General features: G+C 47.9%; 1 protein-coding gene across 1 annotated transcript in view; it reads left to right on the forward strand.

Annotated features, from left to right (window-relative positions):
* Window positions 1-23,567, forward strand: part of LOC308307447 (titin-like) — a gene marked incomplete at both ends in the record, with an annotated part of 241,805 nt that overhangs the window by 158,116 nt on the left and 60,122 nt on the right. Inside the window, 38 exons of the mRNA XM_080752712.1 lie at window positions 908-1,216; window positions 1,483-1,664; window positions 1,881-2,010; window positions 2,244-2,395; window positions 2,521-2,668; window positions 2,786-3,006; window positions 3,425-3,521; window positions 3,637-3,933; window positions 4,349-4,648; window positions 5,031-5,345; window positions 5,705-5,937; window positions 6,290-6,440; window positions 6,538-6,819; window positions 7,208-7,510; window positions 7,850-8,155; window positions 8,630-8,911; window positions 9,195-9,382; window positions 9,623-9,734; window positions 9,843-9,981; window positions 10,126-10,289; window positions 10,378-10,529; window positions 10,714-10,870; window positions 10,997-11,278; window positions 11,423-11,722; window positions 12,050-12,343; window positions 12,782-14,101; window positions 14,513-15,203; window positions 15,736-16,064; window positions 16,496-16,854; window positions 17,196-17,460; window positions 17,597-17,923; window positions 18,367-18,651; window positions 19,193-19,501; window positions 20,016-20,321; window positions 20,582-20,857; window positions 21,538-21,837; window positions 22,200-22,502; window positions 22,933-23,232. Of these exons, the coding sequence (XP_080608838.1) occupies window positions 908-1,216; window positions 1,483-1,664; window positions 1,881-2,010; window positions 2,244-2,395; window positions 2,521-2,668; window positions 2,786-3,006; window positions 3,425-3,521; window positions 3,637-3,933; window positions 4,349-4,648; window positions 5,031-5,345; window positions 5,705-5,937; window positions 6,290-6,440; window positions 6,538-6,819; window positions 7,208-7,510; window positions 7,850-8,155; window positions 8,630-8,911; window positions 9,195-9,382; window positions 9,623-9,734; window positions 9,843-9,981; window positions 10,126-10,289; window positions 10,378-10,529; window positions 10,714-10,870; window positions 10,997-11,278; window positions 11,423-11,722; window positions 12,050-12,343; window positions 12,782-14,101; window positions 14,513-15,203; window positions 15,736-16,064; window positions 16,496-16,854; window positions 17,196-17,460; window positions 17,597-17,923; window positions 18,367-18,651; window positions 19,193-19,501; window positions 20,016-20,321; window positions 20,582-20,857; window positions 21,538-21,837; window positions 22,200-22,502; window positions 22,933-23,232 (10,866 nt within the window). The remainder of the gene's footprint in view (window positions 1-907; window positions 1,217-1,482; window positions 1,665-1,880; window positions 2,011-2,243; window positions 2,396-2,520; window positions 2,669-2,785; window positions 3,007-3,424; window positions 3,522-3,636; window positions 3,934-4,348; window positions 4,649-5,030; window positions 5,346-5,704; window positions 5,938-6,289; window positions 6,441-6,537; window positions 6,820-7,207; window positions 7,511-7,849; window positions 8,156-8,629; window positions 8,912-9,194; window positions 9,383-9,622; window positions 9,735-9,842; window positions 9,982-10,125; window positions 10,290-10,377; window positions 10,530-10,713; window positions 10,871-10,996; window positions 11,279-11,422; window positions 11,723-12,049; window positions 12,344-12,781; window positions 14,102-14,512; window positions 15,204-15,735; window positions 16,065-16,495; window positions 16,855-17,195; window positions 17,461-17,596; window positions 17,924-18,366; window positions 18,652-19,192; window positions 19,502-20,015; window positions 20,322-20,581; window positions 20,858-21,537; window positions 21,838-22,199; window positions 22,503-22,932; window positions 23,233-23,567) is intronic.

Genomic DNA, 23,567 nt, shown 5'->3' on the forward strand with positions numbered 1-23,567 from the left:
ATTTCATTAAGCGTCTCGTGAAGCTTGGCCAGTGAGAGTGTGGGACATGCGTACAAACAGACAAAGCCAGATGTAGGAGCGGTTAGCACTGCAAAAAAAAACATACAAATAAAAAGATAGTGTGATAGTGAAAACGGCAGATCGGCTATTTTCACTATTTCTGACAGTAGGAGCGAGATCATTTAGCGACCTACAACCGGGTCGCAACGTGGTCGGTAGTTTTCAGCGACCGGGTCGCTAAATCGAGCGACCGGGTCGCTAAATCACCGACCGCGCCGCTAAATCGACCGACCCAGTCGCTAAATCTACCGACCTGCCTGCAGTTTTAGGTCGGTAGATTTAGCGACCCGGTCGGAAGATTTTGCGCCCCAGTCGGTCGATTTAGCGACCCGGTCGGTTAGGGTTAGGGTTAGGGTTAGTAGGTCGGTGGAAGCGACCACCGGTCGGTGGATTTACCTACCCGGTCGCTGGATTAGCGTCCCAGTCGGTGGAATTAGCGTCCCGGTCGATGGAATAAGCGTCCCAGTCGGTCGATTTAGCGACCCGGTCGCTCGCTTTAGTGCCGCGGTCGGTGATTTAGCGACCCGGTCGCTCCATTTAGCGACCCGGTCGCTCGCTTTAGTGCCGCGGTCGGTGATTTAGCGACCCGGTCGCTCCATTTAGCGACCCGGTCGCTCGATTTTGCGACCCGGTCGCTGAAAACTACCGACCACGTCGCGACCCGGTTGTAGGCCGCTAAATGATCTCGCCCTCTCTCATTTCTGACAGGAGAGCTTAGTTACTTCATAATGTATTTCTATAAGATTAGATACTTGGCAGACTAAACAAATATCTTTTGGGTTTTAAGCTGAAAAGCTTTGAGAATCACTGATCTAAACCTGCGTCCCCCTCTCTCTCTCCCTCCCAGCTCCCCCCAGCATGCCCGCTGCTCCAGTAGTGGCGGATAAGAACAAGTACAGCGTCTCCCTGGCCTGGAAGGCCCCCGAGTCTGACGGCGGAAGCCCCATCAAGGGCTACATCATCCAGATCCAGGAAGAGAGCGGCACAGAATGGATCCCCGTCAACGACATGGAGAGCCTGTGTCCCAACACAGAGTTCACCGTGCCCAGCCTCCCAGAGCTCAAGAAATACCGCTTCAGAATCATCGCCGTCAACGACAAGGGAGAGTCTGACCCCAGTCCCAAAACCCAGGATGTCTGTGTGGAGGACGTTCACAGTAAGTCGCTACATATATAAGCATGAAGATCTAGAGCTAGTTTAGCTATTTGTGAAACATTTGAATTCACAATAGTGTTACATGTGGGAGTTGCACTGATTTTGTTGCAACATGTTTGCAATTTTGGACTACCTCCAAAAAACAGACAATTCCTCACGCCTCTCCTGTGATCTTTGGCAGCCCAGATGGGGGGCACAGCCGGAGCCCGGTGTTGGGAAACATTGTGTCCCTTTCTCTAACACTGACTGTGTTCTGTCTCTCTCCAGCCGTACCAAGCCTCACCCTGGACATGTTGGCTGATGACCTGCTCTTCGTCAGAGCTGGAGATCCATTCAAGATCCCTGTCATTGTAGAGGGCCGCCCCGCTCCCAAGGTCACCTGGGACTTCTACGGCAAAGCCAAGACGGAGAGGAAGAACAAACTCCACCAGCTTCCCATCGACTGCAAGGTCAGAAAAAGGCATAGAAATAAATGTGTAGATGCAGCGATGGTCACTGGGGCCGTACATCAACACTGCAGGGTAGTTTCTGATAACTCCATTAGGCCTGCGGTACCAATACTATTTATGTATATTTATCTATCAAAAAAGGGGGGGGGGGACATAGGAAAAAAAACACATTGAAAAGAAGTCAATTGTATTGATGCTGTGTTGTGTTGCTCCCAGATTGAGACGACAGACACCAGGTCATTAGTGAGCTTCCCCCTCAGTTTGAGGACCCACTCTGGTCGCTACCACGTCGAAGCCAAGAACAAGTCAGGAACAAAGAAGCTCAACGTCTTTGTCCATGTCCTTGGTACGTAATGCACACTCACACTCAATGTCAATCATTATTATCTTATCGTATTTTGAGTGACATTGTATGTAGACTGTTTACTTTATATGTCATTTTGAAAGTTTCAACTTTTTGAATTACCTTACGGAAGAAAATCCCCCCAAAATCTCCAAATATTGGATATTTTTTAGATGCACTTTGTAGATGTATAATACTGTAAGTTTCTGTGAATCTGACTGTGACTGTATCTCCAGACGTCCCTGGAGCTCCTAAGGAGCTGAAGGTGACTGACGTCACCAAAAGCACCATGAGACTGATCTGGAAGCTCCCAGAAACCGATGGAGGAGAGCGCATCAAGACATACTTCATTGAGAAGAGAAGTGTGACCGACAAGGCTTGGACCATAGTAAGATAACGCCATCACTCGACTGCTTAGTATTCCAGCGTGAATTATTTGTAGTCCCTCAAGACTGTTGTTGAACATTGTAATCAGTAAGTCTGTAAATTAATCGCTGGTGTGTTGTTGTCTAGGTGAACGCAGCGTGCGCCAGCCAGGCCTACGTGTGCCCTGGACTGTTGGAGGGTCAGGAGTATCTGTTCAGAGTCAAAGCTGAGAACAGACTGGGCTTCGGACCGTACGCCCTCACCACAGACCCCGTCAAAGCCAGAGACCCCATCTGTAAGAGAACATGAAATATGATGATAATATTATTACTGAAACAGACTAAACTACCAAAAATACTGCATATTATAGCCTGTATTTAAAAAAACATAATAATATTCCCTTCCCCTCCAGATCCTCCCGATTCTCCCACTAAGGTGAAGATCAACTTGGTTACCAAGTCCACAGTGACTCTCACCTGGGAAGCTCCTAAGAATGACGGAGGCTCTCCAGTCACACATTACATCATTGAGAGGCTGTGCTGGGACCCCAGCGCCAAGCAGAAGGAGACCTGGAAACTGTGCAACAAGAGAAACGTCGAGGAGCTCACCTTCATAGTGGAGGAACTGAAGGAGGTCAGTCTACTGTCTTTGGTTTAACAAACAAACATCCACAATACAGAAAGTGTAACTAAATGATGTCCTGTTTAGCAGTGGTTGGCGGTGGAACCCCATTCCAAACTATGTTGTGTCTTGAGAGAAGGTCTTGGTTGTTAGATTATATTTAAGTACAGATACTGTACTGTATACTGTAGGTGGGGAACTATAATGTGAATAATTCTTTTCCTTTCTCTCATTGGGAAATAACTCCTGAAATAATATTGAAATAAAAAACTTTCAACATGGTATCCCTATTTTCATATGCCACTCAAGGACCCACTTTGAGAACCACTGCTATAGATCTTCGTACAAATGTAATGCATGATTGAATGCAGGGTATGCAAATGTATTGCTGTATTGTCATGTGGTTTAAATGTGTTGTTATTTTTGCCAGGGAGGAGAGTACGAGTTCAGAGTGAAGGCTGTGAACGAGGCGGGACCCAGCAGGCCCTCAGCCACCGCTGGACCAATGGTCATCAAGGACCAGACCTGTGAGTGACTGACAAGTTGGCTCTGCCAATCAGAAACATTTAGTAACCTGCTATTAGGCTATTAGTCCAACCCAGCTCCTAACCTCCACTCCTCTCCTCTCTCTGTTCTCCTCAGGTGCTCCAACCATCGAGGCACGTGAAGCCATTGAGGGAGAGGAGGGCTGCGACGTCAGCGTTGTGGCAAAGATCAGCGGCTGTCCGTTCCCCACACTCAGCTGGGAGAAGGCCTCGCTGGCCAAGCCGGACGTGAAGGCAGCCATCCACTACGATCAGCACATGAACAAGCTGGTGACCCATGACAAATGCACCCTGCTGGTCCATCAGTCCACCAGAGAAGACAACGCCATCTACATCCTGACGGCCACCAACAGCCTGGGAACCGCCACCAAGGACATCAAACTCACCGTTCTGGGTCAGTAAGCCTGTTCCGCGTTGCATTCGTCATCGCTGCCAGTCACAAACACAAAATCTCCATATTTTATGTTGTTGTTTTTTCCCCCTCTGTAAATTAATGCCCTACTTTGTCGTACAAGAGTGTCGTGCAAGAAAATCTAAGTATAGATAATCTTCAAGCTCAGACTTAGAGATTGTAGGTCACCTATTATTTGCTATTTGTTCTAAACAATTTTGAAAGTTGTTTAAATATTAATATGAACAAGAGCTTGTGACTAAATTATAACTACAGTTCACCCATTGGAACATTTCCTGAATAGTAACAATTTCGAACATAGAAGGTTTCCGCCTCGACAGCCACAATATAGTTTCACTTCCTAGTTTTGGTTCATGGTCCAATAAAATTACGCTCTCCTTTCCCGCCCCACCCACAGGTCCACCCGGGGCACCCACGGGACCTATCGTGTTGACCGAGGTGTTCGCCGACAGGATCGGCCTGTCCTGGAAACCTCCGGCGGACGACGGCGGCTCCAAGATCACGAACTACGTAGTGGAGAAGCGCGAGGAGAACCGGAAGTCGTGGGTCCACGTGTCCAACGACCCCAAGGAGTGCGCCTACTTGGTGACGCGGCTGACAGAGAACCACGAGTACGAGTTCAGAGTGACGGCTCAGAACAAGTTCGGCGTGGGACCCGGAATCGCCAGCCCGTCGGAGAAGGCCCGCAACCTCTTCAGTGAGTTAATTGTTGTCTCGACGCCAGGGCTGTCACGATCATTTCGATTATTGATTTAAATGTTTAAAAAAAAATCATTTCTGTTTTCCTTTTAGGTAAGATATGACACTGACAGATATGACACTGACTGGTAGCAGTAATCAGATTCAATAATGTGGCCAAAAAGCGTTTTAATAGCGAAAATAGACATGCTCAAACACTTGTACAGGTATATTGGCTATTTCTGCAGTGTTTGAAAATGTATGAACAAGTAACTTTCAGCTAAAGTTTCCAAATAATTGTCAAAGAATATAACGTAAATACTCAGGTAAGTAAAAGCACAGCACTTGAGCAAAACCACTTAGTTACCTTAACACGTGGTTGGTGTTCGCCCTCTCTCCAGCGGTTCCCGGCCAGCCCGATAAGCCCACGGTCTCAGAGGTGTGTCTGGAGTTCATGACGGTCAACTGGGACGAGCCCAAGTACGACGGCGGCTCCGAGGTCACCGGGTACATCGTAGAGAAGAAGGAGACCTCCGGCAAGCGCTGGGTCAAGGTCCAGCGCGAGCCCATCAGAGCGTGCCCAATCGGCAACAACTTTGACGTCACCGGTGGACTGCCGATGGCCGTGTACCACTTCAGAGTGACCGCCGTCAACCTGGCCGGCTGTGGTCTGCCTAGCTTGCCCTCTGACCCCGCCGTCTGCCGAGACCCCATCGGTAAGACCCTTTAGTCAACACCAGTCAACCCTTAAACCCTTTGTTTAACTGTTAAAGGTAGTGCACAGTAAGTGATGCTATAAAGTTAAAGCTCTATATTCTGATAGCAATCGATTCTATGTTTGTTCAGTAACCAGGGTCTCCAGCTCTCTAGTAAACAGAAAATGTGTTGGCTGGAGAGACAGGGAGACTCCTGTTGCTGAACAAGCACTGTATAGCAATGATTAATATTAGAGTATATAGGTATTTTACACTTATTTTAACAAAGAAATATCACATAGTCTGCTATTGTAAAATAATTGGAAATTATGTTTTGTATACAGTTTTTTCTAATATTTCATGTGTGTGTCCCCGTCCAGAGCCCCCTGGTCCCCCGGACCCCAAGGTGACTGACTGGACCAAGTCCACAGTGGATCTGGAGTGGCTCCCCCCTGTGGTGGACGGAGGCTCCAAGGTCACAGGATACTTTGTGGAGTACAAGGAGGTGAACAAGGAGGAGGAGGAGTTGAAGGCCCAGAAGAGACAGTTCCTCAGCGAAGAGGAATTGGAGAAGGAGTTGGCGGAGGAGAAGGAGACAGAAGAATGGACGAAGGTCAGCAAACACATCTAAAGTTTCATTTGTAAACTACATGTTAATAAGCTTGCTCTTGTCAAGCGTCCCCATGCAAGCCATGTGTCATTACTTGACATGTTTGCACATTGGTTCGGAACTACGGTACACCCAATGGGTTAGAACACCTTCCATAAGTCCTGCTGAAGATGGGAAGATTTTCCTTGGTTATAGTTTTTACTCCCATGCCTAAAACTAGGTAAAAATATGAGTCAATCTGCAAATGTCTGGGCACCAGGACCAATTTTGCAGTTTGAGTGACTTGATGAATGTTGGCCCAGGGCTGTTATTGTGTCCATACAATCCGACTCAATATAAATGTGTTCTTCTTCAGGCAAAAGACACCGAGATCAGAGGAACCAAGTTTGTGGTTCCAGAGCTGAAGGAAGGAGGCCTGTACAAGTTCAGGGTGAGAGCCGTCAACGTGGCCGGAGTTGGAGAGCCGGGACACGTGTCTGAGATGATCGAATGCAAAGACAGAACCAGTAAGACAAAGACACTCACCTGTTCCCCCTCAAAGACTTACCCAAGTTTAATTCCTGTTTAAATTCACGCTAACCACTCCTCTTCTCTCCCCTCCAGTTCCTCCTGAGATGGATCTGGATGCGTCTGTGAAAGAGAAGATCTGTCTCCATGCCGGAGCGACCATCCGTATCATCGCCTATGTCTCCGGCAAACCGGCTCCCACGATCACCTGGGAACGCGACGATGCCGAGGTCCCCAAGGAGGCGGTGGTGGAGACCACGGGCATCTCCAACTCTCTGGTCATCAAGAACTGCAAACGCTCCCACCAGGGCATGTACACCCTGAGCGCCAAGAACGAAGGAGGAGAGAGGAAGAAGGTCATCCTCGTGGAGGTCCTGGGTAAGATAACAACATTAAAATAAATAAGAATACATTAGCAACAGTTCTGCCCGGGTCAAAGTTAAACATTTATGAGAAGAAACTGAAAGGTGCTCGGAAGTCTAAATAAAGTGTGGTTCGGACCACAAAAGTGCAACAAAAGAGGAAATTCCATGGCACTCTTCCGGCAAGAAAGTTTAAAATTACTTTATTGAGTGGCTATTACATATTAGGAACAATTCAAAACGATACATCATAAAAAAGGCATACAACCCATGTGAAGGCTGTTGTGCCGCTACGCATCAAACATTTACAACTTCTGAAGAGCACATAGACAGCATTTGCACCTTACCCAAGACATTAGACTGCTGTTTAATCCCAAGGACCTTCTGTCTCCCCTCCTCTCCAGACGTTCCCGGACCCGTAGGCCAACCATTCGCTGGAGAGGCCCTGACCCTGGACTCCTGCAAGCTGACCTGGTTGTCCCCGGAGGACAACGGCGGCTCTGCCATCACCAACTACATCATCGAGAAGAGAGAGTCCGACCGCATGGGCTGGACGTCCGTCTCCTACACAGTGACCAGGAACAACGCCGTGGTGCAGGGGCTCATCGACGGGAAGGGCTACTTCTTCAGGATCGCCGCTGAGAACATCATCGGCATGGGTCCCTTCATTGAGACAGACAAGATCGTGTCCATCACAGATCCCATCTGTAAGTTTCTTTATGATTTTATACATTTCTATTCTAGGTTTATGTTCCTTTGTGTCATGAATATAATAAACATACACATTTTATATTAGGGATACACCGATTTAAATGTCTCGACATCGGTGTATCTACAAATAAGATGGCATTCACTGAAGTTTCATAAATCTATATACGGTAGTTGAATTTCTGCCTAATAAAAAAAACGTTTTACTATAAGATATTGTTTCTATCACTTGTTACGTTACGTAATAACGCGACATTCTTGACTTTGGGATGTTTTTTCTGCGTTACAAAAAGCTCTTCCAAGTTCCTCACTTCCTCTCTCTCTCTCTCACCTCCCAGCTGTCCCCGAGCGCCCCGAGGAACTGGAGGTGACAGCCATCTCCAAGGAATCCGTCACGGTGGCCTGGAAACCGCCCAAGTACAACGGCGGATGCGAGGTGACCAGCTACGTCCTGGAGGCCCGCCTCCTGGGCAAAGACCACTTCAGCCGCGTGGGCGCGGACAGCACCCTCATGGAGAAGACGTTCACGCACGCCGGCCTGAAGGAGGGCTCCAGCTATGAGTTCCGAGCGGCCGCTGTCAACCAGGTGGGACAGGGCAGGTTCTCCTTCGCCACCAAACCCGTCCAGTGCAAAGACGAGCTGGGTGAGTACTGACTGCTGGAATCCATCCCAAATATTTAACACCAAATGCTTCAATATGGACAAATAAATACCTGATCTGATATACTTACATAATGCTAGGGATAATGAATGGCAAGCCGGAAATGATTTAAGAATGAACCCATGCGAAGCAGAGGTGTCTTTATCACCCCGAAAGGTTTTATTTCTCCTGCTCGCCGTTAATTACCCCGCTTGTTACACAGCTACACAGAACAATTTAAAGATTGAATTGCTTACGGTATAGTCCATTAGATTATGCCAGCTGTGTCCAATGCAACAGGTAGGAAATATTAAGCAATATTATGTTACTGCTTTGCCTATTTCTCTCCTCAAATGTTTTCAGAAACATAATTCAGTGTATTCTTTTGCTTAAAAGGATATTGTGTGTTTGTTTACAACGCTGCCTTGTTGAATACCGTATTGAAATGTCTAACTTTGACTGTGTGACGTTTTCCAGAACCACCCACCCTGAACCTGGACTTCAGAGACAGGCTCGTGGTGAAGGTCGGAGACATGTGTGTCCTGGCGGGACGCTACACAGGTAAACCCGCTCCAACCATCACCTGGACCAAGAATGACGAGGACATGGGATTCGATGAGGATCGGACCACCAGCAGCACCGCCAGCACCTTGGACCTGACCATCACCAATGTGAAGAGGGAGCACAGCGGGAACTACCTGGTTACTGTCGAGAACATTGTGGGAACGCGCAAAGGAATGTGCACCCTGATTGTCGTCGGTGAGTGGGAAACTTATTATTAACTTATTAACAGTTTTGAAATATGCGTAATAGTTTTAAGATTTTTATTTAATTTGGTGTCTCAGTGTGCGTGCCTTCGGGTGCTCAAAACTATCAATTGTAGAAACACAGACAGTTGTCTGAGACTCAGTCGTGAGCTTATGGAAACCTTATTGTTTACAACGAAAGCCAAAAGATAAGGGACCTAGCGTATCGTGTAAGAGGGATTGATGAATCCATGACGACTGGTGTCTAACGTATCACGGACTCCCTGTATGTTCAGACCGGCCGCAGCCTCCCGAGGGCCCTGTGGTGTTTGATGAGGTGTACGGGAACTACATGATGATCTCCTGGCAGCCTCCGGCAGACGACGGCGGCTGTGCCATCTCCAACTACATCATCGAGAAGAGAGACACTAACAGAGACCTCTGGATGCCTGTAATCTCCTCCTGCACCAGGACCTCATGCAGGGTATGCACACACGCGCACACGCACGCGCACGCACACACACGCACGCACGCACGCACGCACGCACGCACGCACGCACGCACGCACGCACGCACACACACACACACACACACACACACACACACACACACACACACACACACACACACACACACACACACACACACACACACACTTGCTGTATTGTATTGTAAGTGCACGAGACAGGATTCTAGAGTAAGGTGGTTTGTGATTGGTCCTCAGGTTCCCAAGTTGATCGAGGGTCGCGATTACATCATCAGAATCATTGCTCAGAACATCCACGGCATCAGCGATCCACTGCTGTCTGCTGAGTGCAAGGCCAGAGACCTCTTCAGTAAGTACAGTAACTACACCCTCTACACCACACATCTGCCGTATCTGTGACCTGCTGATGTCTGTGCGCCTTTCTCTAACCATGTGTGTGTGTGTGTTGCTCTGACAGAGGTGCCAGACGCTCCCAAACAGCCCATGGTGAAGGATGTTACCCACGACACAGCTCTGGTCTCCTGGGAACCCCCCGTAGACGGAGGAAAACCCATCACCAGATACATCGTAGAGAGGAAAGAGACCATGGCTAACAGGTACGCACACGTGCACACACACGCGCACGGTTTCGGGAATACAAGGTTTCCACCCGACAGCGACGATCCGGCGTGAAATAACATGATCATAATGCGTAATGTTCCTGTCAATCATCTAAATGAACCCTCCTCCCTTGCCTCCAGGTGGGTGCCCTGTAGCACCGGCAACATCTGCCCCGCAGTGGAGTACTGTGTGACTGATCTGCTGCAAGGTTGCGAGTACGAGTTCCGAGTGTGCGCGGAGAACGTGGTGGGCGTGGGAGACCCCAGCCCGCCCTCCAAACCCGTCTTCGCCAAGGACCCCATCGGTAAGTCATTATATTCATAACCATGGACTTGTTTTTTTTTTTTTTTTACAGTCGTACAATATCACAAGTTTTGTTTTTTCCTCTCTAGTGAAACCGGGCCCTCCGGTGAATGTCGATGCCATCGACAGGACCAAGGAGTCTGTCTCTCTGACCTGGGAATCTCCGCTGGACACGGGCCGGGGAAAGATCTTCGGCTACCTGCTGGAGTTCCAGAAAACATCAGATGAGGAATGGGAAAAGGTAACCGTTAATTCACTATGGACAAAGAACCCACCTGTAAATAAACAGAAATGAATGAGAGAGACAACACGTCTTGTAACCTCTAATATTATTATGTTTTTTTTATTTTGATGACTTTGACTGTAATTATGTCTATTCTAATGGAATGGCTAATGTGTGTGTGTCCCCCCCCCCCCCTCTCCAGGTCAACCAGACCCCAGACTCATGTCAGGAGACCAAGTTTAAGGTCATCAACCTCGAGGAAGGAGCCCTGTACCGCTTCAGAGTGATGGCCGTCAACGCTGCCGGAGAGTCTGACCCGACAGAAACCAAGGAGCCTATCAGAGCGCTGGACAGACTGGGTACAGTATATTGTATATCCCGGCATCACTATTATGGGCATTATAGGCAAAGATTGTCAACAACTGTCCGAAACCTTGGGGGGAGTATAAAAGTATAACTTTTTGGACCTCCCCACCCCACTACAGAACCTCCAGAGTTGATCCTGGACGCTGCTATGACCCGAGAGCTGAAGGCCATGGCTGGAACTCACATTGTCCTGATGGCAGAGGTCCTGGGTGCTCCCTTCCCCACCATCACCTGGAAGAAGAACGACGGCGACATTCCACAGAGAGCCGACATCGAGTGCAGCGGGACAGGAACCAAACTGGAGATGAGGTTCTGTAACCGCGACGACTGTGGAGACTACACCCTGACTGTGGAGAACCCGGCCGGTTCGAAGACCGCCACCTGCACTGTGCTGGTTCTGGGTAAGAACAGTGGTTCCAAACCTTTTTTTTGCTTGGTTTGCCGTGTATTTTACAATAGGACTCAGCCAATGAGAATCAAACAACGGAACTATCTGTTTTAGAATGAAAGATTAAACACGACTATGTCTTCAATGTTTTCTCCAGACAAACCAGGTCCCATCCAGCACCTTCGTGTGTCTGACGTGAGGTGTGATTCCGGCCAACTGTCCTGGAAAGACCCCGAGGACAACGGAGGCTCCCGCATCACCAACTTCGTGGTGGAGAAGAAAGAGTCCTCGGCCACGCAGTGGGTTCCCATCTGCTCCTCCTCCAAGAAACGCAGCTACATGCTCAAGTACCTCGTCGAGAACTCCTCCTACAGTTTCCGCGTGGCCGCTGAGAACATCTACGGCAGGAGTGAATACGTGGAGACGCGCAAGTCTATCAAGTTCATGAACCCTCTCTGTGAGTCAAGACATTAGAATGGGCTACACCTGCTGCTATATGTTATGATCGTTTGTGATCATTTATTACTATTACTGTAGTGTCTGTTGTGTCTAAATGTCCTTGAGCAAGGTTGTTGTAGTTTATTAAAATGTATTATTAGTTTTTGTTTTTGCTTGACTTTTTGCTTGTAGATAGGATTTGAGTTAGTTTTAGTTAGTTCTGTAAAAACCTCTTTGCAATAGTTTTAGTTATTTTATTTCAATTCTAGTTTCCGTTATTGTGTTTAGTTTCAGTTAAATAACAGTAGTGACCTTTATTTAACCTAACTGGTGTGTTCGTCTGCAGTCCCCCCTGGCCCTCCTAAAGACCTCCACCACGTGGACGCTGACAAGACGGAGGTGTGGCTGGTGTGGAACTGGCCCGACCGCAACGGAGGCAGTGACATCACAGGCTTCCTGGTGGAGTACCAGGAGGAAGGGGAGCGGGAGTGGGACGAGTGGAAGGTGGTCAGCATCCCCGAGAGTCACATTACCGACCTGGAGGAGGGAAAGACGTACCGCTTCAGAGTGCGCGCCGAGAACGCCATTGGCCTGAGCCGACCCGACACCACTGTGCCTGTGCTCTGCCAGGAGAAACTGGGTGAGACACTGAACAGCTAGACATAATGGCTACTTGAGTAAAAAGCACTAGATTTATATATATATATATACTGTATATATATATATATAATATATATATATATATATATATATATATATATATATATATATATATATATATATATAAAGTACTATTTGCAGAGTGTCCAATTTCCCATTTTAACGGTGTAAAAATGTGCCAAAGTCTTTCAAAGATAGAATCTTCAAGATCACAACGTGGCATGTTATAGGCTTGTAGATGGTCTATTTCTTTATTCACTAAGTATAAAATATGGCTTAAGTGGTATGTACAGTATAATTTGAATGGATTTTGTGAATGGAAAATGGAAACACTCAAGTAAAAGAAAAGTACCTCAAAATTGTACCCAAGTACAACTATGGATAGCTGACTAAAGGTACTCTGTCTGTGCTTCTTCAGTGGCTCCCCTCCTGGAGGTGGACGTCAAGTTTACAGAGGGCTTCATCGCCAAGGCTGGCACCGTCATCAGAATGCCAGCCATCATGAGAGGCATCCCCGTGCCCACCGCCAAGTGGGCCATCGAGGGAGAGGAGATTGTCACCAAGGACAACATGAAGGTCGACACGGACAACTTCTCCACCATCCTCACCATCAACGAGTGCACCAGGAACCATTCCGGTAGCTACCTGCTCACCGTGTCCAACCCGGCTGGAACCAAGACTGCTGCACTCAACGTGACGGTCCTGGATGTCCCGGCCGCTCCTATCGGACCTGTCAACCTCCTGGAGGTGACTCCCGAGTACATGATCATCGAGTGGCGTGCTCCCAAAGATGACGGTGGCAGCCCCATCACCGGCTACCTTGTGGAGAAGAAAGAGTCCAACAAGGAAACCTGGGGAGGTGTGAGCTCTGGCAGCTTGGCCACCCAGCTCACTATCACCCGCTTGCAGAAAGGAGTGGAGTATGTGGTCAGAATCCGCGCTGTGAACAAAATGGGCAATGGTGCACCCCTGGAGAGCAAGCCCACAGTGGCTCAGCACACCTTTGAGGCTCCCGGCCACCCTGGCAAACCCCAGACATCGGACATCGCAGAGGATGCTGTGACCGTGGGCTGGACCATGCCTCTGTTTGACGGCGGCAGCCAGATCAGTGGATACCTCATTGAGCGCAGACACAAGGGAGGCAAGTGGATCCGTGTCAACAAGATCCCCTGTAGGGATCTGAAATACAGGGTGTTAGGCCTCTTCGAGGGCACCGAGTATGAGTTCAGAGTGTTCGCTGAAAATTCAGCCGGATTCAGCGGCCCCTCTCCCCCCTCTGACATCTGCAAAGTCTGCAGACCAATCAGTGTCCCCGGACCTCCCGTCAACCCCAGGGTCAAAGACTACAGCAAGTCTACAGCAGACCTGGTGTGGATCAAACCAAACAAGGACGGAGGCACCCCCGTGCTGGGCTACACCCTGGAGATGAAGAAGGCCGATTCAGAGGAATGGAAAAATGTCAAAGCGGATGATGATTTAATTAAACAGTGTGCCTACACCGTCACGGGTCTGGAGCAGGGAACGGAGTACAAGTTCCGCATCTATGCCACCAACATGGTCGGAGAAGGCGAGATCAGAGAAATCCCAGAGTCCATCATTGCGAATGACATCCTCATTCCTCCTGAGATAGAGATGGCCGCCACCTGCCGCGAGCGCCTCACCGTGCGCGTCGGACACAACATCAACATCATCGGTTTCATCAAGGCCAGACCTGACGCCGAAATCATCTGGTCTAGAGGTAATCTCTCTTTTTTTTGTGTGTGTTTATTTAGTAACAGGGGTCCACCTGTCTTTTCAGAAATAAGCAGAAATTACATTTTCAGGTGGGTTGCCAATTCCATCCAATCAAGAGAGAGAACATTTATCCGCTTAAATGTTATAGTGTTCCAGTTTTTGTTTGCTCACTTCTTTGTGTCATCACTTCCAATTTGTATCCTGTATGAGTTCTCTCTCCTTATTGGATAAAATGGGTGTCCCGACTGGAAAATACATGTTGTGCTTACAAAGGGCTTGAGAGACGGAGAGACCCCCTTTATTGACCAAACAATCAATATCAATGTTTACTCTCAGTATATATGTTATATTTAACACCACCTTTAGAGCACAACTAAAGGAGCACAACACTCACATAATTATCATTATTCTTTAGGAGAGACCGTCTTTGAGAACAGCAAGAGGATCACCTTGATCCAGAACTTCCCCACGGTCCACATGAAGATCAAGGAGGCCACCAGACAAGACCACGGCTTGTACTGCCTGAAGGCCTCCAACGAGGGCGGAGAGGCGTCCTGCATGATCACCGTCAACGTCCTGGACAGACCGAGCCACTGCCAGAACCTCTGCATCACTTACGCCACCAAAGACTCCTGCATGATCAACTGGGAGGCGCCCGCGGACAACGGAGGCTCAGAGATCACCCACTACATCGTGGAGTGCCGCGAGCCCAGCTTGAGCCTGTGGTCCATGATCTCCTCCGAATGCACCAACAGCAAGATCAAAGCCAAGCTGATGGAGGGAAAGGAGTACTTGTTCCGCGTCTGCGCTGCCAACAAGATGGGTCTCGGTCCCTGCACCGAGACCAAGACAGCACTGCTGGCCATCGACCCGCTGCAGAAGCCAGGAGAGCCAGAGAAGTTCTGTGTGACCGAAGTCGGAAAGAAACACGTCCACCTGAAGTGGAGGAAGCCTGACTATGATGGAGGCAACCCCCACCTCTACTATAACCTTGAGTCCAAGCTCAACAAAGAGGGAGAGGAGTGGGTGAAACTCAACGCTGCTCCACTCGCTGACACATTCTTCCTGGCTGACAAATGCCTGGAGAATCAGACTTACGACTTCAGGTTTGTTGTCTTCACAGTCATTCATCAGGAATATGTTCAGAGGTTCTCAACCTTTTCAGGCCGCAACCCCCAAAATAATCATATTTTAACTGGGGACCCCCCCCCCCCCACCCCTGATGAGCACTATGAGTTGAGGCATTACATTTTGTATAACACGGTTCTATTGTGAAAATAGCAGATCGCCTATTAGATCTCCCATATCGCATGTAGATCGCCTATTTTCTAAATTTCTGCCTCTAATATTGGACAATTTGGCCAATGTTTAATTTGCCATTTTAGAGGTATTAAAAAGTCTTTAAATTGTCACTTTAGAAATGTACACATACCCTCTATACACTTAAACTGTATCTTGGTTTGTTTACCGTTGAGTGAGAAAACAATGTTACACATTAAGTTAATCATCTGGGGACCCCTCAAAATAATTTGGGGGGTGCCGACCCACAGGTTGAGAACCACTGTTCTAATATATGTAGTAACTACTCCTAAATGTGGATCTTTTCTTTATTTAATGTGATCTATTGTATGTCTCCAGGGTCCAGACATCCAGTGGGGGCGGAGAGAGCGCCTGGGTGAAGATTTCTGATGTTTTGGTGAAGGAGGTGATCATTAAACCCGTCATCGACATAAAGGTGTCCGGCGCGGTCACTGTGAAGGCCGGAGACTCCGTGAGGATCGAAGCAGCCATCCAAGGAAAGCCCCAACCAGATGTTGTATGGGCGAAGGACAAGTGCACCGACGTCAACCCCAGACTGAGTTACGAGAACGGAGAGGATTACTCCAAGTTCCTCCTGACCAAGACCAAACGGACAGACACCGGAAAATACAATGTGACCGCAACCAACTCGGCTGGGACCTTCTCAGGTACGGATGCGTGATATTGACATTTAGCCGATATCCTATTACCTATTAATTCCATGGTCAAATCCGCCTATACTGACAATACAATACTACGATACAATACTGGCAATACAAGGTTCTAGTAGGGTTTATCTTAAACACTTTTTCATTAGCTGTGATTCTGGGTGCAGAATGCAAAAAGAAACATTCTTATTACCTGCTGACAATTGGTTCAAACAACTTAATTTAACAGTAAGTAGTATTACATAACATTTTACCAACTTGTTGACCCTTTTGAAAGCTTCTCCAGAAAACACATAAATATGATTAAACCATCAAATAAAAATACAACCGATATATCATTTAGATATCGGTTCGATACCGGCATTGCCGTTTTGAGGCCTGAAATCGCCGATACTGACACGACGACCAATTAATCTGTCTTTCTTTCCCAGCGTTCGCCAACATCAACGTGCTGGACGTCCCCGGCCTCGTCAGGAACCTGAGGGTGACGGGCATCGGCGCGGACAAGTGCCGCGTGGTGTGGGACATCCCGGAGGACGAGGGCGGCTGCGATGTGGACAGCTACATCCTGGAGAAGTGCGAGACCCGCAGGATGGTGTGGTCCATCTACTCGGACCGCGTGGTGAATCCGTACTGCAACGTGTCGCGCCTGGTGGAGGGCAACGAGTACATCTTCAGGGTGCGCGCCGAGAACAAGATGGGAACGGGCCCGGCCATCGAGGCCAAGCCCGCCACCATCAGGACCCGCTTCGGCAGGCCCGGACCCCCCGAAGCGCCCGAGGTCACCAAGGTACGGACACGGACACGGACACGCACACGCACACAGCCACACACACACACACACACACACACGCACACACACACACACACACACACACACACACACACACACACACACACACACACACACACACACAAACAGAGGTGGAAAGTAGAGTATATTTGTGCTGTACTTCAGTACAACTTTGAGGTAGGCTACTTTATTGAGTATGTCCATTTTTCCAGTGCTTTATTCTTCTACTCCGCTGCAGTTTAGATTCAATTATTTGAAAAGCAATTACCACAATACTTTATCAAGAATATAACACAATAAGGTATTCTGCTGATCTCATTTTGGTTCTTTGGTTCCAGGTGGGTAAGACGGAGATGACCGTTGTGTGGGCTCCTCCAGAGAACGACGGAGGCAAGTCCATCACCGGCTACATCCTGGAGAGGAAGGAGAAGAGAGCTGTGCGCTGGGTTCCATGCTCCAAGTGCCCCATCCCTGAGAGACGCATGAAGTTGTCCAACCTCATCCCCAACCACGAGTACCAGTTCAGGGTGAAGGCCGAGAACGAGGTTGGCCTGGGAGAGCCCAGCAAGGCCTGCCGACCCGTCGCAGCCAAAGATCCAATTGGTGAGACACAGCTGGTGCCAGACAGATGTCCCCAGTTAAAATATGATTATTTTGGGGGTCGCAGACTGAAAAGGTTGAGAACCACTGCAGTAAAGATCTGAAATGACTCCTTTTTATCTGTTCCCCTATCCTGCAGAACCCCCCGGCCCGCCGTCCTTCCTGAAGGTGGGCGACAGCACAAAGACCTCCATCACCCTGGTCTGGTCGCCGCCCATGTACGACGGCGGCGCGCCCATCATCAACTACAGCTTGGACCTGAGGGATCACGCCCTGGCCGACCCGGAGAAGCCCAGCGAGGGCTGGAAGAGGATCGACACGCACGGCCCACTCGTCCTCACTGAGTTCACCATCCCGCAGCTGGACGAGAAGATCGAGTACGAGTTCAAGGTGTCCGCGCAGAACCAGGTGGGCTGGGGACGCCACTCCTACCTGAAGGACCCCGCCTCACCCCAAGAGGTCATCGGTGAGTAGTGCCAGTCGCGATTGCAAATTTAAAATTGATGATTAATTGTCACGCAAATAATTGCGATCGCCGATTTAATTGTGTTTTTGGCGTTGAAGACTGGAACATATGAATACATACTTCACAAACTGCACAGGGCAGATTACTGACCTATTCAACAATTTATACTTAAGTCTACAACGCTCTGTGTCTGCGTCTGTGTCGTTTCTCTCAGATATGAAAAGTGTTAAATGTATTACTGATCGTTTGTGAGCAATTCCCGACCCCAAATCCCCGGATTATCTTGTAGTGTGAGCCCAAATGATGTTCTGTTTTACTTCGTTGACAGTTCTCCGTTTTTTTGTCATGTCTATAAACAGAATACAGCGACATAATACAATATGTTCCATTGTTAAAGATGTTACCGTGAGATAACTGACGCCATCATGTTTCCACGACAACAGAGGCCCCGGAGATTGACCTGGACGCCAGCTTGAGGAAGGGCCTGTCCGTCAGGGCCGGCTGCCCGATCAGGCTGTTCGCCGTCATCAGGGGAAGACCGGCGCCCAAGGTGACGTGGAAGCGCATGGGCGTGGACAACGTGGTGCGCCGAGGCCACATCGACCAGGTGGACACCATGTCCTTCCTCGTCATCCCAGAGAGCACCAGAGAGGACTCTGGGAGATACTGCTTGCTCCTGTCCAACCAGGCGGGAGAGAAGGCCGTTTACGTCCGCGTCAAAGTCCTGGGTGAGTGGAGTGCACCCTCTCTCCGTACTGGCCAGAGATTTTTATAACTATCATAAAGACAATGTCCTTGGTTTTACTCTCTGTAAATATTTCATATATACAGATCAATCTCAGAAGATTATTGTGTAAAAGTACATTTTCTTGAAACTTTCATATATATTTTTAGAGGTAGATAGATACATTGCACATGCAGTGAATTATTTCAAACCTTTTTTGTTAAGATTTTGATTTTTTTTAATGGCATAGTATAGTCCCATGAATTATAGTCCATATTTCAACATATTTACTATAATACACAAGACCACTCAAAACAAGGATTTATAATAGAGAAATGTCAACCTTCTGAAGTCAGAGTTGCTTGAAGTCCAGTGGGAAGTTTCCTCAGTCAGTGATGAGTTGGGCTGCTATGGCATCTGCAATGTTTTTTTTTACTCAATATTACATTTTGTTTGTATACTGTAAAAAAAAATCTAAAATAACTAATCAAAGCAAATAGTCAAACCTAAAATGTTTTAATAACATCGGTGTATTGTCTACCTAGACACCCCTGGGCCTGTCGGAGAGCTGGACGCCACAGAGATCACCAAGACGTCTTGTCAGCTGGCCTGGTTGCCCCCCGATAACGACGGAGGGAGCCCCATCACCAACTACTTGGTGGAGAGGCGCGAGGTGGACAGGAAGACCTGGACCAAATGCATAGAAGAAGAATACCTGCTGAAGAAGACCAGCTTCAAGATCACCACCATGACCCCCGGCGTGGACTACTACTTCCGCGTCATGGCGTGCAACAAGTACGGCATCGGCTTGGCTCAGGACACCCCCAAGGCCATCCAGGCCGTGGACCCCATCAGTAAGTAGCACGACAAGTACGAGTAGCGGAGCAATCTGTGTCGTGCGCAAACCTTGTTCAAACGCAGTTTTCAGGAAACTGAAAAAGAAGGGTAATGGATCCAGTTATTTTAGTCGTAAGCTCTTAAACCTTTCTGGAACCCTCTGTGTTCTAATGACGGTTTCTCTACCCCTGAGCCACTGCCACCCCCACTTTGCATTGGTTCAATATTTATAAAACCCACAGAAACACTCTCACTTTCAAAATGTTTCAAAAATACCAATAATAGTTGACCGAATGACAGAATGTAGATAGATACACGGTTTCGACAGCCGCAGTACGTAAGGTTGGATAGAACGTAGAAATTCTTATTATTGTATTATTTGCAATTGTAATGATTTTCAAATTCAATAACAGTATAAAAAAATGCGACCAGTTTCCAGTCTTAGATAAAAGATATCTGCCCGATGACATAATTACTATTCAGTTTGATTCAATTTCCTCACACATTTTTGGTGCGTCTCTGCTTTCACAGGCGAGCCCGATCCTCCTAAGAAGATGGCCGTCCTGGACATGACCAAGAACAGCGCCACGCTGGGCTGGCTCAAGCCCCTGAGGGACGGAGGAGCTAGGATCAACGGCTACGTGGTGGACTACAAGGACGCAGAAGCCCCAGAGGAGGACAAATGGACCCCCTACTCTGTGGTCAAAGACCTCACCATCGTGGTGGTGGGACTCAAAGAGGGGGCCAAGTACAAGTTCAGAGTGGCGGCCAGGAACTCTGTGGGCGTCGGCATGGCCAGAGAGGCCGAGGGCGTCTTCGAGGTCAAGGAGCAGCTCAGTGAGTTTACCGACTGACCACTGAGATGATGGCGATACAATACAGCCATCCAAAACCATAGTTGACATATTAAAAGATGCAATCCACAATGAACCTAGGTCTCCCACACCAAAATGTTATGAATTGCTGCTTTTAATATCAAATCACGGTATATAAGCAACACATACAGAATAACTTTTAAAGTAATCTTCTTTTCTAAATGTGTTTTCTAAATGTTTTCTTTGTGCATTTAAAAAACACGTTTTGTTTCCCTCCTCAAGTGGCCGCCAAGATCATCATGCCAGAAATGGTGACAGTGAGGGCCGGCGGTAAGTTGGTGGTGGAGGCCGTGGTGGCCGGTAAGCCCGCTCCCTTCACCCAGTGGAAGCGAGGCCCCGAGGCCGTGCTGACGTCGGACCGTCTGTCCGTGGTGAAGACTCTGACCACCACCACTCTGATGATCAAGAACGTCACCAGGGCAGACAGCGGCTACTACAGCATGGCTGCCGAGAACAGCACCAACAAAGTCAACCAGATCCTCAAAGTCATCGTCATGGGTCAGTGTCTCAGTGGAAAAACACAGAAAAACTCAACATGATATGACACTATGAACGACACAGCACAGCACAGCACAGCACAGCACAGCACAGCACAGCACAGCACAGCACAGCACAGCAGTACTATTATCGATACCAACAGTAAAAATATGTTAAAAAGGTCAACATTTTACTTGAGTAAAAGAGGAAAAGTATAGAGGGTATGCGCGTGACATCATCATCCTACCCGGAAGTTATGTGGGAACGCCTACGGAGTGGCAAAAAACTACTTTCTGGCCTTGACAGCCCATACATCCAAGTCCTATCTGATTGCATTAAACAATGTTAAACGACGTTAAACTCACTTTGCCACTTGATTTCCCATTCGATTTGCCATTCACTTTATGCATTCGCATAGTACCCTCTATTGGCATAAAAGATACTACCAAAGTAAAACAACTCATTATAAATTCAAAAATAGCAGATCCACATCATTGATCTGTTTATTGAGTTTATTGATCTACAATTTTCAAATAGACAAAATATAAAAAAAATGTTTTCTTTTTGGTTTGTATTTTAAATAATCAGATCTGCAAAGTAACTAACAACTCAAAGTTTCAAATAAATGTAGTTACTTTCCTCCACTGATGAAAAAGAAGAAAAAAAAAAAATCATCCCTCCTCTTGTGTGTTTCCTTCCAGACATCCCTGGTCCTCCCGGCGGTCCTCTGGAGGTGACGGAGCTGGACACGGACTCCTGCACGCTGCTGTGGAACTACCCAGAGGAGGACGGAGGAAGCCACATCACCAGCTACGTGGTGGAGAAGTGTGACGTCAGCCAGGGAGACTGGCTCATCATCTCCACCGCCTGCACCAAGCCCCAATGCAGGGTGCAGAAGCTCAACCCCGGCAAGGAGTACACCTTCAGGGTGAAGGCAGAGAACCGCTTCGGTGTCGGAGCGCCCATCTACTCTGAGAGGACCATCGCCAGATATCCATTTAGTGAGTTTCACTATGATTTATTATGACCGGTGGTGGAAGATGTACTGTATTGAGTAATGGTACAAAATGATTGGCATTGAATATACTTAAAGTACCAAAAGTACTCGTTAATTTTGTAAACTATAATAGGCCTATAGTGCTTATTTTGGTCAATGCATGTTTTGTAATAATAATAATCCAAATCTACAAAGAAAACGTGTAACTAAGCTGTCAAATAACTAAGTGCAATATTTGGCTCTGAGATGTAGTGGATGAAGGATAAAGCATTGAAAAATGGACATACTCAATTAAAGTAAAATTCCCCCGTAACGTCAAACACATCTAAGACTGATCGTTCCCCCTTGTCTGTGCCTGTCTCCCAGACCCTCCGAGCGAGCCCTTGAACTTCAAGATCAACAGGATCAACAAGGAGTTCGTCATCCTGTCGTGGGAGAAGCCCAGCTGCGACGGAGGCAGCCCCATCACCACCTTTGTGGTGGAGAAGAAGGAGCGCAACAGTCTGCTGTGGACCAGGGCCAACGAGGCCGTGCTGAAGGCCACCCAGTACACCTGCACGGGGCTGTTGGAGGGCCTGGAATACACCTTCAGAGTGTCTGCCATGAACCTGGCCGGACAGGGAAAACCCTGCATACAGACCGACTGGATCACCGCTAGGACTGCCGTCGGTATGTCTCGCACGCGTGTGATTTTTTTTTGTTGCCCATTAACAGGTCCAACAAATAATTGCAATCAATCACAGTTGATCTAATGAAAAAGGGAAAAAAACGTGACGATTTTTGCGTAGCAGCTCTGAAAAGGCGAGGTAATTCGCGTCCCTAATTAACCCTAACCCTAACCCATGCTTTATATATTTCTGCATAATGGCTGGTTTCCTAGACGACCGATGTGTTGGAATAGGCCGAACGGACACATTGTTTTGGGGGTTTGAACATTGGAACGTGCAATACAAAAAAAATACATTAGTTTGACTTTGAGGCTTTGTAAACTAGAACTGCACATCACAATAATTGTGACAGGTCTACGTGTCGTCCGTTGTTTCCTGTTTGGACAAGTGTGAGTCAGCGTCTGTCTCCTTTCCTCGTCTCCTTTCTGCAGACCCGCCAGGCAAACCCGAGGTTTTGGACGTCACCAAGAGCAGTGTCTCGTTGATCTGGAGCAAGCCCCAGCACGACGGAGGCAGCAAGCTGATTGGCTACCACGTGGAGTACTGCATGCTGCCCGGGGAGATCTGGGTTCGCTGCAACGCCAACTGTATGAGCATCCTATCAGAGAACTACGTGGTGGCAGGTCTGGAGGAGGGACAGCAGTACCAGTTCAGAGTCATCGCCAAGACCGCCATCAACGTCAGCCTTCCCTCGGAACTGTCCGACCCCATTCGTGTCATCGCTGAATACGGTAAACACTGGATGCTACCCAGGGGCGTGATGGTTAATCGATCGGATTGATTTGATCCATTATACAAAACATAATCGATGATAATTGAATAGATATCGATCAATGCAATTAAAGGTAACAAAATGTTAAAAATAAACAAAAATCGCTCACAGTGTGTTGCGATACTATGCGTTGTGAGCCTGCTGTTTTTAAATAGGCCAAGTGAACTGGGTAACGTATGTTTTTTTTATTGATAACCTAAATCTACAAGGTAACTAGTAATTCAAGTTTTCAAATAATCGTAGTGGAGTGGAAAGTACAATATCTGGAAAGTATGTCAAAATTGTACCCAAGTG

Source organism: Nannobrachium achirus (genome assembly GCF_963921795.1).
Source record: "Nannobrachium achirus genome assembly, chromosome: 22".
Taxonomy (NCBI): Eukaryota; Metazoa; Chordata; class Actinopteri; order Myctophiformes; family Myctophidae; genus Nannobrachium; species Nannobrachium achirus.